Source organism: Erythranthe guttata, chromosome 10 (assembly GCF_056151865.1).
Source record: "Erythranthe guttata isolate IM_541 chromosome 10, IM_541, whole genome shotgun sequence".
Classification (NCBI taxonomy): Eukaryota; Viridiplantae; Streptophyta; class Magnoliopsida; order Lamiales; family Phrymaceae; genus Erythranthe; species Erythranthe guttata.
This window is the reverse complement of record NC_142542.1, coordinates 14,445,064-14,460,757: the sequence shown is the minus strand read 5'-3', so window position 1 is coordinate 14,460,757 and position 15,694 is coordinate 14,445,064. Positions and strand designations below refer to the sequence as shown.

Sequence of the window (15,694 nt, the reverse complement as noted above, 5' to 3'; positions counted from 1 at the left end):
ATATATACTAAAACATGTATACATATATATCTCACCATAATTGGACATAATTAAAATAAATATAAATTAATTGCATAAAATAAAAAATAGACATGATTGACAACAAATCTAGTGATTGATTTTGTTTGATGCCAATTCAAATAACTTATTAATAATTAATAATTGAAAGTCAAACTTTACATAAATTAAAATTAATTATGGTGATATTATTTCCATAAGTCAAACTTTTCGGATTTATGTTATATGCTACTTGAAACTATGTGTATTCTATTGTACTGTCTCTTTGCATAAATTAATTGTGTGATATTATATATAATAGACCGTCAAAATATATAACAAATTTTGAAATTTCATATCTACGGGGCATTACGTACGGCGCATAGCGCGGTGCGACTACCCTAGTGTGTATATATATAGACACTATTCTTACTACTTTAGTTGATAATTTACACTATTTAATACTTAATTGCTTAAAATATCACATTATTAATTGTTTTATAAATAAATAAAATTATATATGATTAATTTTATATAATATAAGTTTCTAGTTATTGTGTAATATGAATGATCAAATAAAATATTTCAATCATATTGAATATAAAAATGTAAATGTTTGCTCACTAATACAATATTTGTATGGGTTCTTCTACACGTTAATGGTTAAAATGATCGTGTTTCTCTTAAACTCTTATATATGTTGATAATAGAATATTTCAAGATATGAATAAATTATTAAGTTTAAATTAAATTATTCGTAGTTAACTCAAAAAATATATTATTTTATACATTATGTATAAAATTCTACCAAAATGTACATTAATATACAATGTTAATATATATATTTCAAATTTCAAATAATAAATAAGTTTTATTATAAAATAAAAGAATGGACAAATGGATAATATTAAGTTTAGCGAATTAATTGCATGATCCATGTTAATTGTTTTAATATTTAATGCACTAAAGATTCAGCAGTTGATTAACTTGATTCGATGATAAGCTAGTATGGGCATTTTTAATACATTTAAAATTAACATCATTATACATCATTTCAATAATATATTTTAATAATTTTAAAATCACGAGACATACCAAAAAAACATCATCATACATATATCTCAGAAAATAAACTAAAATAAAAAGAAAAAGAAAAAATGCAATGTAGTTAGGGGTGTCGGAATGCAATTTTGGAATTCCACAGATTCCGATTAAAAAATATCCGAATTTAGAACCGTACATTTTTGGAACGGAATTGGAATTTTATATAAAACTACCAAAAATTTCGATTTCCGACGACTTTAGTTACAAATATTTTGATTGTTTTTCGAAATATATAATATAATTTTCTGATTTATTTTTGTAATTCCATTATATAATGTATGTTATATTTTATATGAAAATTTTGAATAAGGGTCAAATAAACTAAAAACTTTGAAAAAAAAAATTAGTTTCAGAACTATCTGTTGCAGTTTTTCTTATATCAAAAACCATGTGCTGTATATTGTTTTTTTAGGGTAAATTACCCCCATATCCCTGAGGTATGCTTAAATATTTTTATGGTCCCTGTGGTATCGATAATTACACTCAACCCCTTGAAACATAGTTATAAACTCTAATGGGATAATGCATTGGATATTACGATAGAGTTCTAACGGACTATTGGTTTCAGGAAGTGGTGGAGACAACAAATAGTTATGAGTGACTTAATAAATGTTGGGGGAGCTATGTCACCCCATAACTCTATTGTTATCTCCACCACTAGCTAAAAGTAATAGTCCGTTATAACCCTATCGGAATAATGTATCCAATGCCTTATCCCATTAGAGTTTCTAACTATGTTTCAGGGGGTGAATGTAATTATCGATACCATAAGGACCTTAAAATTATTTAAGCATACCTGAGGGGTGTGGTTGTAATTTACCCTTTTTTTTAGTGTTTTTATGCAAAGTCCCTGACCAACCATTTTTATTATTCTAGGTTCAAGGGTTATATCTCTTTCGCCAATTTTATCCCTTAAATATGTATTATAAATAAATGCGAAATAATGTATTAAAACCAATTACTAATTGTAACCCCAAATTCACTTCAACTTAATTTATTTTGACCACAAAAATCCAATTTCGACCTTTTCTTTTTTTGAACTTATTTTTTCTCAATTTTTTATTCTGGTGCCGGTTTCCGGCGTTAACTTTTTTAATATTTTTTTTCCCTAAATTTTTTCCCCTTTTTTTACGCTTGCCGCTGAACATGGACCGTAGTTGTACTATCAATAACAGTAATTATACTGTCGGTGACAGTAATTGTCGTTGATAGTACAATTACTGTCAACCACAACAATATTATTATTTTATCGGTTTTTTTTTGGTTTTTTTCTTCGACAAGTCAACGTAATTATATTACTGTCGTTGGCTGTAAAATTAACACAATAATATTACTGTCAACCGCATAAATATATTTTTTTGGGTTTTTTGTTTTGTTTGAGTTGTAGACAAATTAACTTAATAATATTATTGTCTACTATTGTAATATAACTGTAAACACAATAATATTACTATGGTTGACGGTAATATTACTGTTGTTACAGTAATATTACTGTGGATGACAATAATATTACTCTCAACCACATCAATATTAATTATTCTGGCTTTTTATTATGTTTACTTATGTTGAACGAACAACATATTAATATTACTCTATTACACAATATTAGTGATTTTTGTTGTGTAAATATTACTGTGCAACAGAGTAACAGTAATATAGTTAATATGACTATAAACGACAACAATATTACTATTTATTTAAACAAGCAAAAATATATTGAAGAAAAAAAATCAAATAAAAAAAAAAAAAAAAAAAAAAAAAAAAGTCAACACCGCCGGAGACCGGCGTTAACCGCAGGCAGAAAGAAGAAAAATAACAATAAAACGAAAAAGAAAAACAATCGAAAGAGTCAACGCCGAAAACCGGCAAAAAAAGGAGGAGAAAAAAAAAATAGTCAACGGCGGCGACGAACGAAATTGTACTCAAAATTGAATAATTTGAGAAATTTGGGGTCAAATTGAGGTTAAATTAAATAAAAATGATGAAATTAGAGCATATTAAAATGTGGGGGGGTATTTTAGTCTTTTACAGACCTCTTGACAATATCATGATTTTTTGGCAAAATTTTTTTTTGTGTGGACCCCTTAGTGAATAAGTATTCCTTGATGGACTTATTTGTAATGAACTTTTATTTTTTCTACATATGGTTCTATTTATTGCAATTTTGGTAAATTAGTTTTTGGATTTTCATGTATTTCGCTATAGAATTCCGAAAAAGAGTGAAGACATTGTGTAAATTCTCTTTATGTCCAAATTTGTTTCAAGAGATTATAAAGTAATACAATTTTTGAAATTTCCGAAATTCCGCCAATTTCGAGGCATTTAAAAATTATAATGGATTTTTTCGGAAAAAGCCATTTCCAATCTATTCCGCCCGATTTCCACCCCTAAATATGGTCAACACTTCACATTTCAAGAATTTGGATAACAATTTAATCACTATATTGATGTTCCATGTAATTTAACTATATTGCTTTCCATATACGTTAATTATTTTGATTTTTTTTTTAAAATTAGTTTAAAGTAATTTAGAAACAATGTAAAAAAATAACTTCAAATTATATATGGGACTTGTTTTTCTGGAAGGTCCGTGACCAAGATAACTTCAAATTAACTAAAATGGAATTTTTATTTTTAATGTTTTTGGTATATATTATATTATATATCAACTGTTAAAAGTTTTTGTTAATTTTATTTTATTCAAAAAAGAATTAAAAAAAGAAAAGAAAAAGAAAATTGATCCCTTGCATCGCACTAGTGAATGGGGATACAAATGCTTTTGTAAATAAGAAACTAAAAATACACTAAACCACACACACATATGACATATATATAAGAGAAAAAGAATTACCGGATGAGAAAAAGAAATTCAATTTATGTAATCCGACAGAAAAACACGACTTTCAGTAATGTTCCACGAGGGTGCAAGAGAAGCGCACCTGGGTGGTTGAATGAAGCTTTCTCTGTAGACAGGCACCTCGGTGCCGGGATTAGCGCATCTGAGAAACCTGAATCTCTGTACTGTGGCACCATTGTGGTGTTTGCTTAAAAAAAAAAAAAAAAGTTTGTACAAAACAGAGACAGAGCCGTTTCCTTCTTGTTTTATGTTTTCTTGTCTTTGCTTTCTTTTCACTAAAAATAAAGCAAAGCTAGTGTTTGTTCATATTCGCAACCAGCAGAAAAATGAATCCTCTTCTACAAACTCCACTCCGAATACTAGGGCAGAAATTCGCAAGTCAAGCTGCGAAGCAGTTCTCTGCAGTTTGGAATATTGATAAATCGACAATGGAGCTGCAAAGAAAGATTGAGAAGATAAGAGCTATGTTGGATAGCATGGAAGAAATTAGATGGACTTCCTCTAACGAAAAGGCATGGAAGGTTTTACTGGAATTTGCGGTTTCAGTCGTGTACTCTACCGACGATTTGCTCGATGGAATTTATTTGGATGTTCTAAAATACAGAGCCAAGCTCTCTGAAAATTCCTCCAATGAAGGAGAAACGGAGGTAAGAAACATGCTTCTTTCGACTTTCGATTCAAAGTTGGCCACTAAAGTAGCAAATCGAGTGAAGAAGTTGGAAAAAATTGAAAGAAATATTGAGTCGCTTTACAATAATGAGAGGTCCAAGAAGGTTTTAGAATCTAGGCCTTACAGTTCTGTGGTGGACAAGATGCGTGTGGTTGGACGAGACATAGAAATTAAACATATTGTTGATACATTGTTGGCCGACGAGGGAGATGATGTTTCTGTCATACCTATTGTGGGTATGGCCGGAATTGGAAAGACAACTGTAGCACAAATTGCTTACGGTGATGATGTTAGACTTGGTGATAAATTTGATTTGAAGATGTGGACCTCTGTGGGTATAAATTTTGATATCATCAGCATCACAAGGTCTATAATAGAGTCTGCCTTAGGAGAAAGATGTGAGTTATCGAACATTGATTCCATTCAAATGAAACTTCAGAAATTGATTCATGGGAACAAGTTTTTATTGGTTTTGGATGATTATTGGAGTGAAAACTATGAGGACTGGGCCCAATTGTTTTCTCCGTTCATGTTCGGGTTAAAAGGAAGCAAGGTCTTGGTTACCACTCCTAGTACGGCCGTGTCCCAAATTGTCGGCACCGCCCCTTCAATCGTTTTGAAGGACTTAACCGATGAATATTGCTCACTAATTATCAAGAACCGAGTGCATATAGACGACTTACACTTGGAGCCTATTCGGATGGAAATAGCAAAAAAGTGCAAAGGGCTTCCTCTCATAGCGACGACTATTGGTACAATGCTCCGCTACAAGCGTGGTCGTACCGAGTGGGAGTACGTTTTGAGCTGCGATTTATGGCACTTGGCAGAGATTAAAAATCAAATCTTCCCGGTGTTAGCACTTGGCTATTTTCAACTTCCATTAGAGCTAAAAGCATGCTTGGTTTATAGTTCATTTTTTCCGAGTTCTCACGAATTCACAATGAATGAATTGGTTTTACTCTGGATGGCAGAAGGTTTAGTAATTCCCACGGGAAAGATGCGCCCGGAAGATGTTGCTTGCGGTTACTTCAAGAAGTTGCTATCGGCCGCTTTCTTCCGTCTCTCCATAAACCAAAATTCGAAGGGGCAAGAATCTTACAAAATCCATGATGTGATTCACAGCATGATCCGGTTTATATCCGGTGATATCTGCCTTTCCCGGGAAGTTGAACAAACAAGCAAAGAAGAATTCGTCTTCGAAGTTGAACAAACAAGCAAAGAAGAATTCGTCTTCCCAAAAGGAACCCGTCATATGTTTGTGGACCGCAAGATTGTGCATAATGTGGTGCCAAAAAACTCACACAAGAAGAACTTGCGGACTCTGATAGTGTCATCCAAAAGTAGTGACACAACCAATGTCTCGTTTGATTTTCTTTTAGATATGAAGCACGCAAGAGTGATAGATTTGAGCAATATGGGTATTGATAATGTGCCCCATTCGATTTTTGAAATGAAGCGTCTTCGCCTTCTCAATCTTTCTGGGAATCCTTTCTATGCGTTGCCCGATTTGTTTGGGCAGCTCACCGCTTTAGAGACACTAAAGCTTGAGAAATGTGATGGACTTAAGCAGTGGCCAAAGAACATGAAGAACGTCGTTACTCTACGGCATCTTATTTTTAGTGCACGTATGCTACAAAACATGCCATTGGAGTTTCGTAAATTGGTGAATCTTGAAACGTTGTCTGCGTTTATAGTGGGAAAGAGTAAAATTCATCATGGTATTCAACATCTTAAAGACATGGATATGCTAAGAGGATCCATTTGCATTGTAAATCTTGAGTATGTACTTAGTCATGATGATGCAAAGGAAGCTAGCCTACACACGAAGCCATTCCTTGACAAGATCGAATTTGTATGGAAGGCCGCAGTAAAAAATGGTGAAGAAGTTCTTGACGGTCTTTGTCCCCATAAAAATGTGAAGGAGTTGGTGATCGCAAATTATAATGGTGAAAAGTTTCCTAATTGGTTGAGCACTCTGCCCCAGCTTTCAGTTATTCACTTGATGCGTTGTACGAAGAACTCCGTCCTGAACGAATTGAGGATACTGGAAAATCTTAAATCGCTTGTCATTGAAGAGATGCCTATGTTGGACACTGTTAGTAGTCGGTTTTCCGGATTACTATGTCTGGAGTCTCTCAAGATAGTAAAGATGAAGAAAATGACTGCTTGGGGAATGTCTGTAGTTTCCGGTGAAAGTCGTTTCCCTAATCTTCGTATTCTTGAAATCAATGAGTGCCAAATGCTAAAGGAGTTGCCGGTGCTTACCGATACAAAACTTGAATGTCTAACAATCGTTAATTGTCCCAAACTTCTTTCATTGCCAATTGATGGTTTGCCCAAATCTCTTAAAGAATTGGTGATCTCAGGATGTGATAAGCTCAAACATACGTGCAGCGTAGGCGAAAGGGATTATAAAAAGATTGAATGGGTTGAGAAGATAACTATTGACGGTCAGACTCTGCATATTATCAAGTCTCCTAGCATGAAAAGCATTGTTAATCCAGATTCAGAGGACCGTACTAGAGGTATTTGTACGCGAAAGACATTTGTGCTCCATTTGAATTTTTATTTGCTTTGCAATTTATGATTAGTCCAACTGGATTTGTTTATTTGTGTTTCAGATAGCCGAGAATAGCGTGTACGTGAAGGGGGCATCAGTCTTAGGCTGTCATCTTTGGGACAGGTAGTTCCTAACTTAACTCATGCTATTTACATTGTTGTCCAGTAATGTGATTCGACGAATGAATATTTGAGAATCATAACCCCTAAGCTTTAGATTCAAATGTGTAAAGACCAAATTTGGAATGTAGGTAAGAGGTATATTCAGTAATAGACTTGCAATTTAAGTTCTATGATCGACCACTAGTTTTGGTTCCGAATTTGGTGTCGGCAATTAATGATATGATTTTGTTGCTGACAAAAAGCAAGGAGGTAATTATCATATCTTTCTATTGATTTATTTTTTAGTTTAAAATGTGAATATAGCTCATTTACCAGCATTCTTAGTTCAACCATATATGAAAAATGACACCTTTTGCTGATTAGTTTTCTTTGATAACTTGGACACAGGTTTTGAAAGCTCATTATCAGATGTTGTGGAAGTTGAGGATTTCTCTCCTACTGAACCCGGATTTTGATTTTTATGTTGTGGAAACATGAGATTTTTCATTTTTATTCACTCATATTCGGTTAGAAATTGTCCTTAATTCTGTGATTTATTATTCTTTTGTTGAGCTTTTCGAGTATGCAGATGAAATATCAAGATGAATACTCTTTATTCCAATGTTAATTGCTTTTTGGAATCTTAGCAGCTCTAGCTAGGCTCTCATATTTTTGTTGTTCTCCCGTGTTTATCGATGTGCTCGTGTGACTGTGTCAGATGTAGTTGTTAAATTACATACCCAGTTTTCAGGTGAGAAGAAAAAAGAAAAAAAAAAGATGATCTCACCTCACTTTCTGTATTTTTCCACCGCGGTGCCAGATAAGAAAGATAACGAGCCCTTGAAAGCCCTCTCTCTCTCTCTGTAGACAGGCACCTCGGTGCCGTTTAAGCGCACCCGGATGCTTAGGTTGCAACCTAATTCTCTGTAGTGTGGCACCGCAGTGCCGTGTTATTGCACCTAGGTGCCTTAATAAATATCTTAAATTCTTTAGTTAATTATTTCTCATACTCTTATTTTGTGTAATGCGTTCCGAATAGTCTAAAAAAGCAAATAATGTTAGTTTGAAACATCATTTCAGATATTCATTTCCCGTAACTTGATTATTACATAGGGGTGGAGATCAGACGAATACGGTCGTAATTAGTACTTTTGGAAAAAAATCAATCCTTAACATTTGAACTGGAAAACCAAACCAATTCAAATTTCATCCTTGAAAAAAAAAAACAAAGAACACCGAAAATCAAAATTTTGCAAGAAGATTAACCACACAAGCATAATGCTCGATCTCTGGCCGATTTTTGTGGACCCCACTCAATTCATGCTTTCGAACAATGAAAGTCCATTCTGTTAAACAACTCGAGCGATTTCATCGCATTGCAAGCCCGGATATAATAGCGTTCCTAACTCTACTATCAAAAAACAACTCCCCGAGTACATTAGTCAAAACGCAAGCTCGATCGTTCTCTAAAACTTTGATCACCCAATGAATGGAGTAGATTTTTTCTTCAATCCTATGTTGTAATAAAAGCATAAACGAAGTACTTGTCCGGTGAGGGTCCATTTTTGAGAGTCAAATCCCGAGGACTTGTTCGAGTGGTACATGTGCCGACCTCAGGCATGTATGCTTCCCTCTGTATGTGATATCAACTGCATTCGGCTCATATGCTGACATACGCACTTCTTTCATAGCCATACAACCTTCCCTCACATGATCTATACATCTGTAATAGGTTCTGCACATTCAGAAAAAAATATTTAACGATCATTTCTTAACATGTGTGTGTAAAAACCTTAAAAGACACGTGTATTATTTTGAAAGGGAGAGACCGTAGTATATTGAGCACAAAGAAGTAGATTAGATCAAGTAGCATGCATACATATTCGTCACCTTGTGAGAAGGGGAGCAAATATATATTCTCGGCCGTACTTCCTCCAACTGTATCCATCGTCGAATTCTTCGGATGGTACCTTAGGTCTCACTGTCACCCGTGCGCTGCAAAGAGACCCGAACAAAATATATGCTAATCGATGAAAATTTCGAAGAGTGAAGAACAACCACCTTGGATTTTATACATTTATGATAAATTTTTTTTAGTAAAAATATTAATCACCTTTCGTCTGATGAGGATGACACAACGTTGTACTGACATTGTCCTTGTGGAGCAAATAGTTTAAGAAGGGATAGAGCCTCCTCGTACGAGACCAACTTACTCTCTAAAACACTATCTCCGATTTTGGAAGAAGATTCTTTTAGATGTTTCACTTTTTCTTTCCCTTTGGTAATCTCGTTTACGAGTTTCTTGTATTCCTCTGAAGAAGAAGAAGATACGCTCGCCATTCTTATACCTGTCACGACATTGAAAGATTCAAACATATTTTTATATGTTCAAAGAAATAGAGAAGACCACAAGTTTGTAACTGAATTAGCTATTTTTGACAATTTAGAAAGAGTTTTGTAGATCTGACACCACATATGTAAACTTTAAACCAATTCTTTATAAAAAATAGATTATTATTATTAGACTAAATTAGGGCCACCTCTTAAGTAAGGTCAAATTACGACACTCTCTTCTCATATTTGGATAATTACAACCAACCCCCTCGACTATAAATCTTCGTACACGTTCATCTTTTATGGTGTCAAATTAAGCAAAATCTTCTTGATTCCGAGAAATGTTCTCTAGTTTGTACCCATTTTGTGCAAAAATGTACTATTGAAACAAATGTCGACGAAATTTTGGTAATTACGGATATTTGGGGTATTTTTCGTAATTTAGCCCAAATCCAGGGGATTTTCGTAATTTACCCTATAATTTATATGCGTGATTATATTTAGGGTAAATTACACCTACACCCCTAAGGTATGTTAAAATAACTCTAAGGTCCCTCTAGTATTGATAATTACATCCACACCCCTCAAACAATTACTGGAGTCAAGATTTCATGTCCTGGGGACCGATGTGCACTATATTTTTTTTCCGCGGGGCGTTAATGCTACCATGATAAAAATTTATAAATCTTATATAAAGTAATAAGCATTTAAAAAATGTTCGGGGAGTCATATCACCTCTTACCTCTATATATATACTAGTGATGAAGCACCGCGCAAGGCTTGGTGCCCGGTTGATTCGTACGAACAAAACATAAAATAGAAAATAATGGCAGCAGGCAACAGTGGAGGAGAAAGAGATTTCTTTGATTTCACTTCTACCTGTGTGGCGGTTAGGGGTGGTAAACGAGCCGAGCCGACTCGACAAAGGCTCGAACTCGAGCTTGGGTTTTTTGACCTCGAGCTCGAGCTCATGAGTTCGAGCTTCGGACAAGCACAAGCTCGAGCCCAATTTTAGTTGTTCAACAACTCGCGAGCTGGGTTTTTTTTTTTTTTTTTTTTAATTTACATATATATATATTAATTATTAGTTAAATAGTAAATAGTTTTTAATAATAAGTATTTATAGTATTCAAACATAAACAAATCTATATTACTTAGATAATTCATAATAAGATAAAATATTATAATATATAAAAATTAAAAACAATATAACTACAGTTTATTATTTTTTTATAATTTTTTTCATTTTACTATAAATATTTTTTTTAATAAAAAAATAAATAATTAAAAAAAACCTAAATGAGCTCGAGCTCGAGCTTGAGCCAAAAAAAAAATAACTCGATGAGCTCGAGCTCGAGCTTGATCTGGCCAAAACAGGAAGATGGACTCGAGCTCGGCAAAATGGACTCGAGCTTGAGCCAAAAAAATAATAACTCGATGAGCTCGAGGTTTAGGGCTATATCTTTTTCGCCAATAAGCCCATCCCTTTAATATTTTTTATAAATAAATGAAAAATTAATGTATATAACAAAATTACCCCCAAGCCTTTACACCCAATTTTTAATTGTAACTCCAATTTAATCAATTTGGACCACAAAAATCCAATTTTGACCTTTTTTTTTTTAAAAAAAAATTCAGAAATTATTTTTTGCCGCTGGTTTCCGGCGTTGACTTTACGATTTTCTTTTCTTTTTATGGTCTGTTTTTCTGCTGCCGGTTTCCGGCATTGACTTTTTCGATATTTTTTTTCTCTGGTCTATTTTTTTCGCCGCTGGTTTCTGGCATTGACTTTTTTTAGTGGTTTTTTTTTTCCGCCGGCCGCTAAACGTTGACGGTAATTGTGCAGTCATTAACAGACTGTAATTATACTGTCACTGGCTGTAAATTAACGTAATTATATTGTCACTGACAGTACATTAACGTAATTGTACTGACGTTGACAATACATATATGTAATTGTACTGCCGTTGACAGTACAATTAGAGTCAAACACAATATTATTATTATTATTTTTGTTATTATTATTATTTTTTTAATTTTTTTTGATTTGTTGACAAGTCGACGTAATTATATTACTGTCGGACAGTAAAATAACTGTAAACACAATAATATTATTGTCAACCACATCAATATTATTATTTTTTTGGGTTTTTTATTTTGTTTGAGTTATTGACGGAGTAACATAATAATATTAATGTCTGTTATTGAAATATTACTGTAAGCACAATAATATTACTGTGATTTATGGCAATATTACTATTGTTACAGTAATATTACTGTCAACCCAGAAATCTAGATCTGACTCACCAGCCTAAAACTTAAAAAAATTCTCTCAGACACACTCAAAACTCTCCGTTTTACCCATCACTAAGACTGTATCGCTCACTCATAGAAGAGTGAAGACAAAAAATGAAGGAAAAACATGAACCATCTCTCTCCATCTCTACAACAAACATTTATACTCTGGGATACAACGGTCATCGGCGAATGAGCCGTCTTACTGTCAAAGTATGCCATTTGGTGGCGTTTGACTCTCAAATCGTCTGAAGAAGCCAAGAACAGAGAAAGTAGAACGACATATGGTACATGGAGAGGAAATAATATATGTTGATAATAGAATATTCAAGATATGAATAAATTATTAAGTTTAAATTAAATTATCCGTAGTTAACTCAAAAAATATATTATTTTATACATTATGTATAAAATTCTACCAAAATGTACATTAATATACAATGTTAATATATATATATTTCAAATTTCAAATAATAAATAAGTTTTATTATAAAATAAAAGAATGGACAAATGGATAATATTAAATTTAGCGAATTAATTGCATGATCCATATTAATTGTTTTAATATTTAATGCACTAAAAATTCAGCAGTTGATTAACTTGATTCGATGATAAGCTAGTATGGGGATTTTTAATACATTTAAAATTAACATCATTATACATCATTTCAATAATATATTTTAATAATTTTAAAATCACGAGACATACCAAAAAAAACATCATCATACATATATCTCATAAAATAAAATAAAAGAAAAAGAAAAAGAAAAAATGCAATGTAGTTAGGGGTGTCGGAATGCAATTTTGGAATTCCACAGATTCCGATTAAAAAATATCCAAATTTAAAACCGTACATTTTTGGCACGGATTTGGAATTTTATATAAAACTACCAAAAATTTCGATTCCCGACGACTTTAGTTACAATTATTTTTATTGTTTTTCGAAATATATAATATAATTTTCTGATTTATTTTTGTAATTCCATAATATAATGTATGTTATATTTTATATGAAAATTTTGAATAAGGGTCAAATAAACTAAAAACCTTGAAAAAAAAAAATTAGCTTCAGAACTATCTGTTGCATTTTTTCTTATATCAAAAACCATGTGTTGTATATTGTTGTTTTTAGGGTAAATTACCCCATATCCCTGAGGTATGCTTAAATAACTTTATGGTCCTTGTGGTATCGATAATTACACTCCCCCCTTGAAACATAGTTATAAACTCTAATGGGATAATGCATTGGATACGTTATTACGATATAGTTCTAACGGACTATTTGGTTTCAGGAAGTGGTGGAGACAACAAATAGTTATGAGTGACTTAATAAATGTTGGGGGAGCTATGTCACCCCATAACTCTATTGTTATCTCCACCACTAGCTAAAAGTAATAGTCCGTTATAACCCTATCGGAATAATGTATCCAATGCCTTATCTCATTAGAGTTTCTAACTACGTTTCAGGGGTGAATGTAATTATCGATACCATAAGGACCTTAAAATTATTTAAGCATACCTGAGGGGTGTGGTTGTAATTTACCCTTTTTTTTTAGTGTTTTTATGCAAAGTTCCTGACCAACCATTTTTATTATTCTAGGTTCAAGGGTTATATCTCTTTCGCCAATTTTATCCCTTAAATATGTATTATAAATAAATGCGAAATAATGTATTAAAACCAATTACTAATTGTAACCCCAAATTAACTTCAACTTAATCAATTTTGACCACAAAAATCCAATTTCGACCTTTTCTTTTTTTGAACTTATTTTTTCTCAATTTTTTATTCTGGTGCCGGTTTCCGGCGTTAACTTTTTTAATATTTTTTTCCCTAAATTGTTTCCCTTTTTTTTACGCTTGCCGCTGAACATGGACCGTAGTTGTACTATCAATAACAGTAATTATACTGTCGGTGACAGTAGTTGTTCTGTCGTTGATAGTACAATTACTGTCAACCACAACAATATTATTATTTTATCGGGTTTTTTTGTTTGATTTTTCGACAAGTCAACGTAATTATATTACTGTCGTTGGCTGTAAAATTAACACAATAATATTACTGACAACCACATAAATATAATCTTTTGGATTTTTTGTTTTGTTTGAGTTGTTGACAGATTAACTTAATAATATTATTGTCTACTATTGTATTATAACTAAAAACACAATAATATTACTATGGTTGACGGTAATATTAGTGTTGTTACATTAATATTACTGTGGATGACAATAATATTACTTTCAACCACATCAATATTAATTATTTTGGCTTTTTATTATGTTTACTTATGTTGAACGAACAACATATTAATATTACTCTATTACACAATATTAGTGATTTTTGTTGTGTAAATATTACTGTGCAACAGAGTAACAGTAATATAGTTAATATGACTATAAACGACAACAATATTACTATTTATTTAAACAAGCAAAAATATATTGAAGAAAAAAAATCAAATAAAAAAAAAAAAAAAAAAAAAAAAAAAAAAAAAGTCAACACCGCCGGAGACCGGCGTTAACCGCAGGCAGAAAGAAGAAAAATAACAATAAAACGAAAAAGAAAAACAATCGAAAGAGTCAACGCCGAAAACCGGCGAAAAAAGGAGGAGAAAAAAAAATAGTCAACGGCGGCGACGAACGAAATTGTACTCAAAATTGAATAATTTGAGAAATTTGGGGTGAAATTGAGGTTAAATTAAATAAAAATGATGAAATTAGAGCATATTAAAATGTGAGGGGGTATTTTAGTCTTTTACAGACCTCTGGACAATGTCATGATTTTTTGGCAAATTTTTTTTTGTGTGTGTGGACCCCTTAGTGAATAAGTATTCCTTGATGGACTTATTTGTAATGAACTTTTATTTTTTCTACATATGGTTCTATTTATTGCAATTTTGGTAAATTAGTTTTTGGATTTTCATGTATTTCGCTATAGAATTCCGAAAAAGAGTGAAGACATTGTGTAAATTCTCTTTATGTCCAAATTTGTTTCAAGAGATTATAAAGTAATACAATTTTTGAAATTTCCGAAATTCCGCCAATTTCGAGGCATTTAAAAATTATAATGGATTTTTTCGGAAAAAGCCATTTCCAATCTATTCCGCCCGATTTCCACCCCTAAATATGGTCAACACTTCACATTTCAAGAATTTGGATAACAATTTAATCACTATATTGATGTTCCATGTAATTTAACTATATTGCTTTCCATATACGTTAATTATTTTGATTTTTTTTTTAAAATTAGTTTAAAGTAATTTAGAAACAATGTAAAAAAATAACTTCAAATTATATATGGGACTTGTTTTTCTGGAAGGTCCGTGACCAAGATAACTTCAAATTAACTAAAATGGAATTTTTATTTTTAATGTTTTTGGTATATATTATATTATATATCAACTGTTAAAAGTTTTTGTTAATTTTATTTTATTCAAAAAAGAATTAAAAAAAGAAAAGAAAAAGAAAATTGATCCCTTGCATCGCACTAGTGAATGGGGATACAAATGCTTTTGTAAATAAGAAACTAAAAATACACTAAACCACACACACATATGACATATATATAAGAGAAAAAGAATTACCGGATGAGAAAAAGAAATTCAATTTATGTAATCCGACAGAAAAACACGACTTTCAGTAATGTTCCACGAGGGTGCAAGAGAAGCGCACCTGGGTGGTCGAATGAAGCTTTCTCTGTAGACAGGCACCTCGGTGCCGGGATTAGCGCATCTGAGAAACCTGAATCTCTGTACTGTGGCACCATTGTGGTGTTT

General features: G+C 32.3%; 2 protein-coding genes across 2 annotated transcripts; one reads left to right on the top strand and one right to left on the bottom strand.

Moving 5' to 3' along the window:
* Window positions 1-4,284: 4,284 nt before the first annotated feature.
* On the top strand, window positions 4,285-7,765 carry LOC148767633 (putative disease resistance RPP13-like protein 1). Its single transcript, XM_088824717.1, has 2 exons — window positions 4,285-7,153; window positions 7,698-7,765. Exons 1-2 carry the CDS (start codon window positions 4,285-4,287, stop codon window positions 7,763-7,765), a joined length of 2,937 nt encoding a protein of 978 aa, XP_088680843.1.
* A 686-nt stretch (window positions 7,766-8,451) lies between these two features.
* LOC148767632 (putative WRKY transcription factor 46) lies at window positions 8,452-9,636 on the bottom strand. The gene is made up of 3 exons (XM_088824937.1): window positions 9,403-9,636; window positions 9,180-9,284; window positions 8,452-9,024 (listed from the first exon to the last, which is right to left on the bottom strand). Exons 1-3 carry the CDS (start codon window positions 9,627-9,629, stop codon window positions 8,862-8,864), a joined length of 495 nt encoding a protein of 164 aa, XP_088681063.1. The 5' UTR covers window positions 9,630-9,636; the 3' UTR covers window positions 8,452-8,861.
* Between the last annotated feature and the right edge of the window lie 6,058 nt (window positions 9,637-15,694).

Bases quoted from the DNA above. Each gene is read 5' to 3' on its own strand.
- LOC148767632 (XM_088824937.1), bottom strand. From the start codon at position 9,629: ATGGCGAGCGTATCTTCTTCTTCTTCAGAGGAATACAAGAAACTCGTA. The intron at 9,285-9,402 runs GTGATTAATATT...GTCTCTTTGCAG, and splicing joins TCATCCTCATCAGACGAAAG to CGCACGGGTGACAGTGAGAC. The intron at 9,025-9,179 runs GTGACGAATATG...CTGAATGTGCAG, and splicing joins TTTGCTCCCCTTCTCACAAG to AACCTATTACAGATGTATAG.
- LOC148767633 (XM_088824717.1), top strand. From the start codon at position 4,285: ATGAATCCTCTTCTACAAACTCCACTCCGAATACTAGGGCAGAAATTC. The intron at 7,154-7,697 runs GTATTTGTACGC...ACTTGGACACAG, and splicing joins TTCAGAGGACCGTACTAGAG to GTTTTGAAAGCTCATTATCA.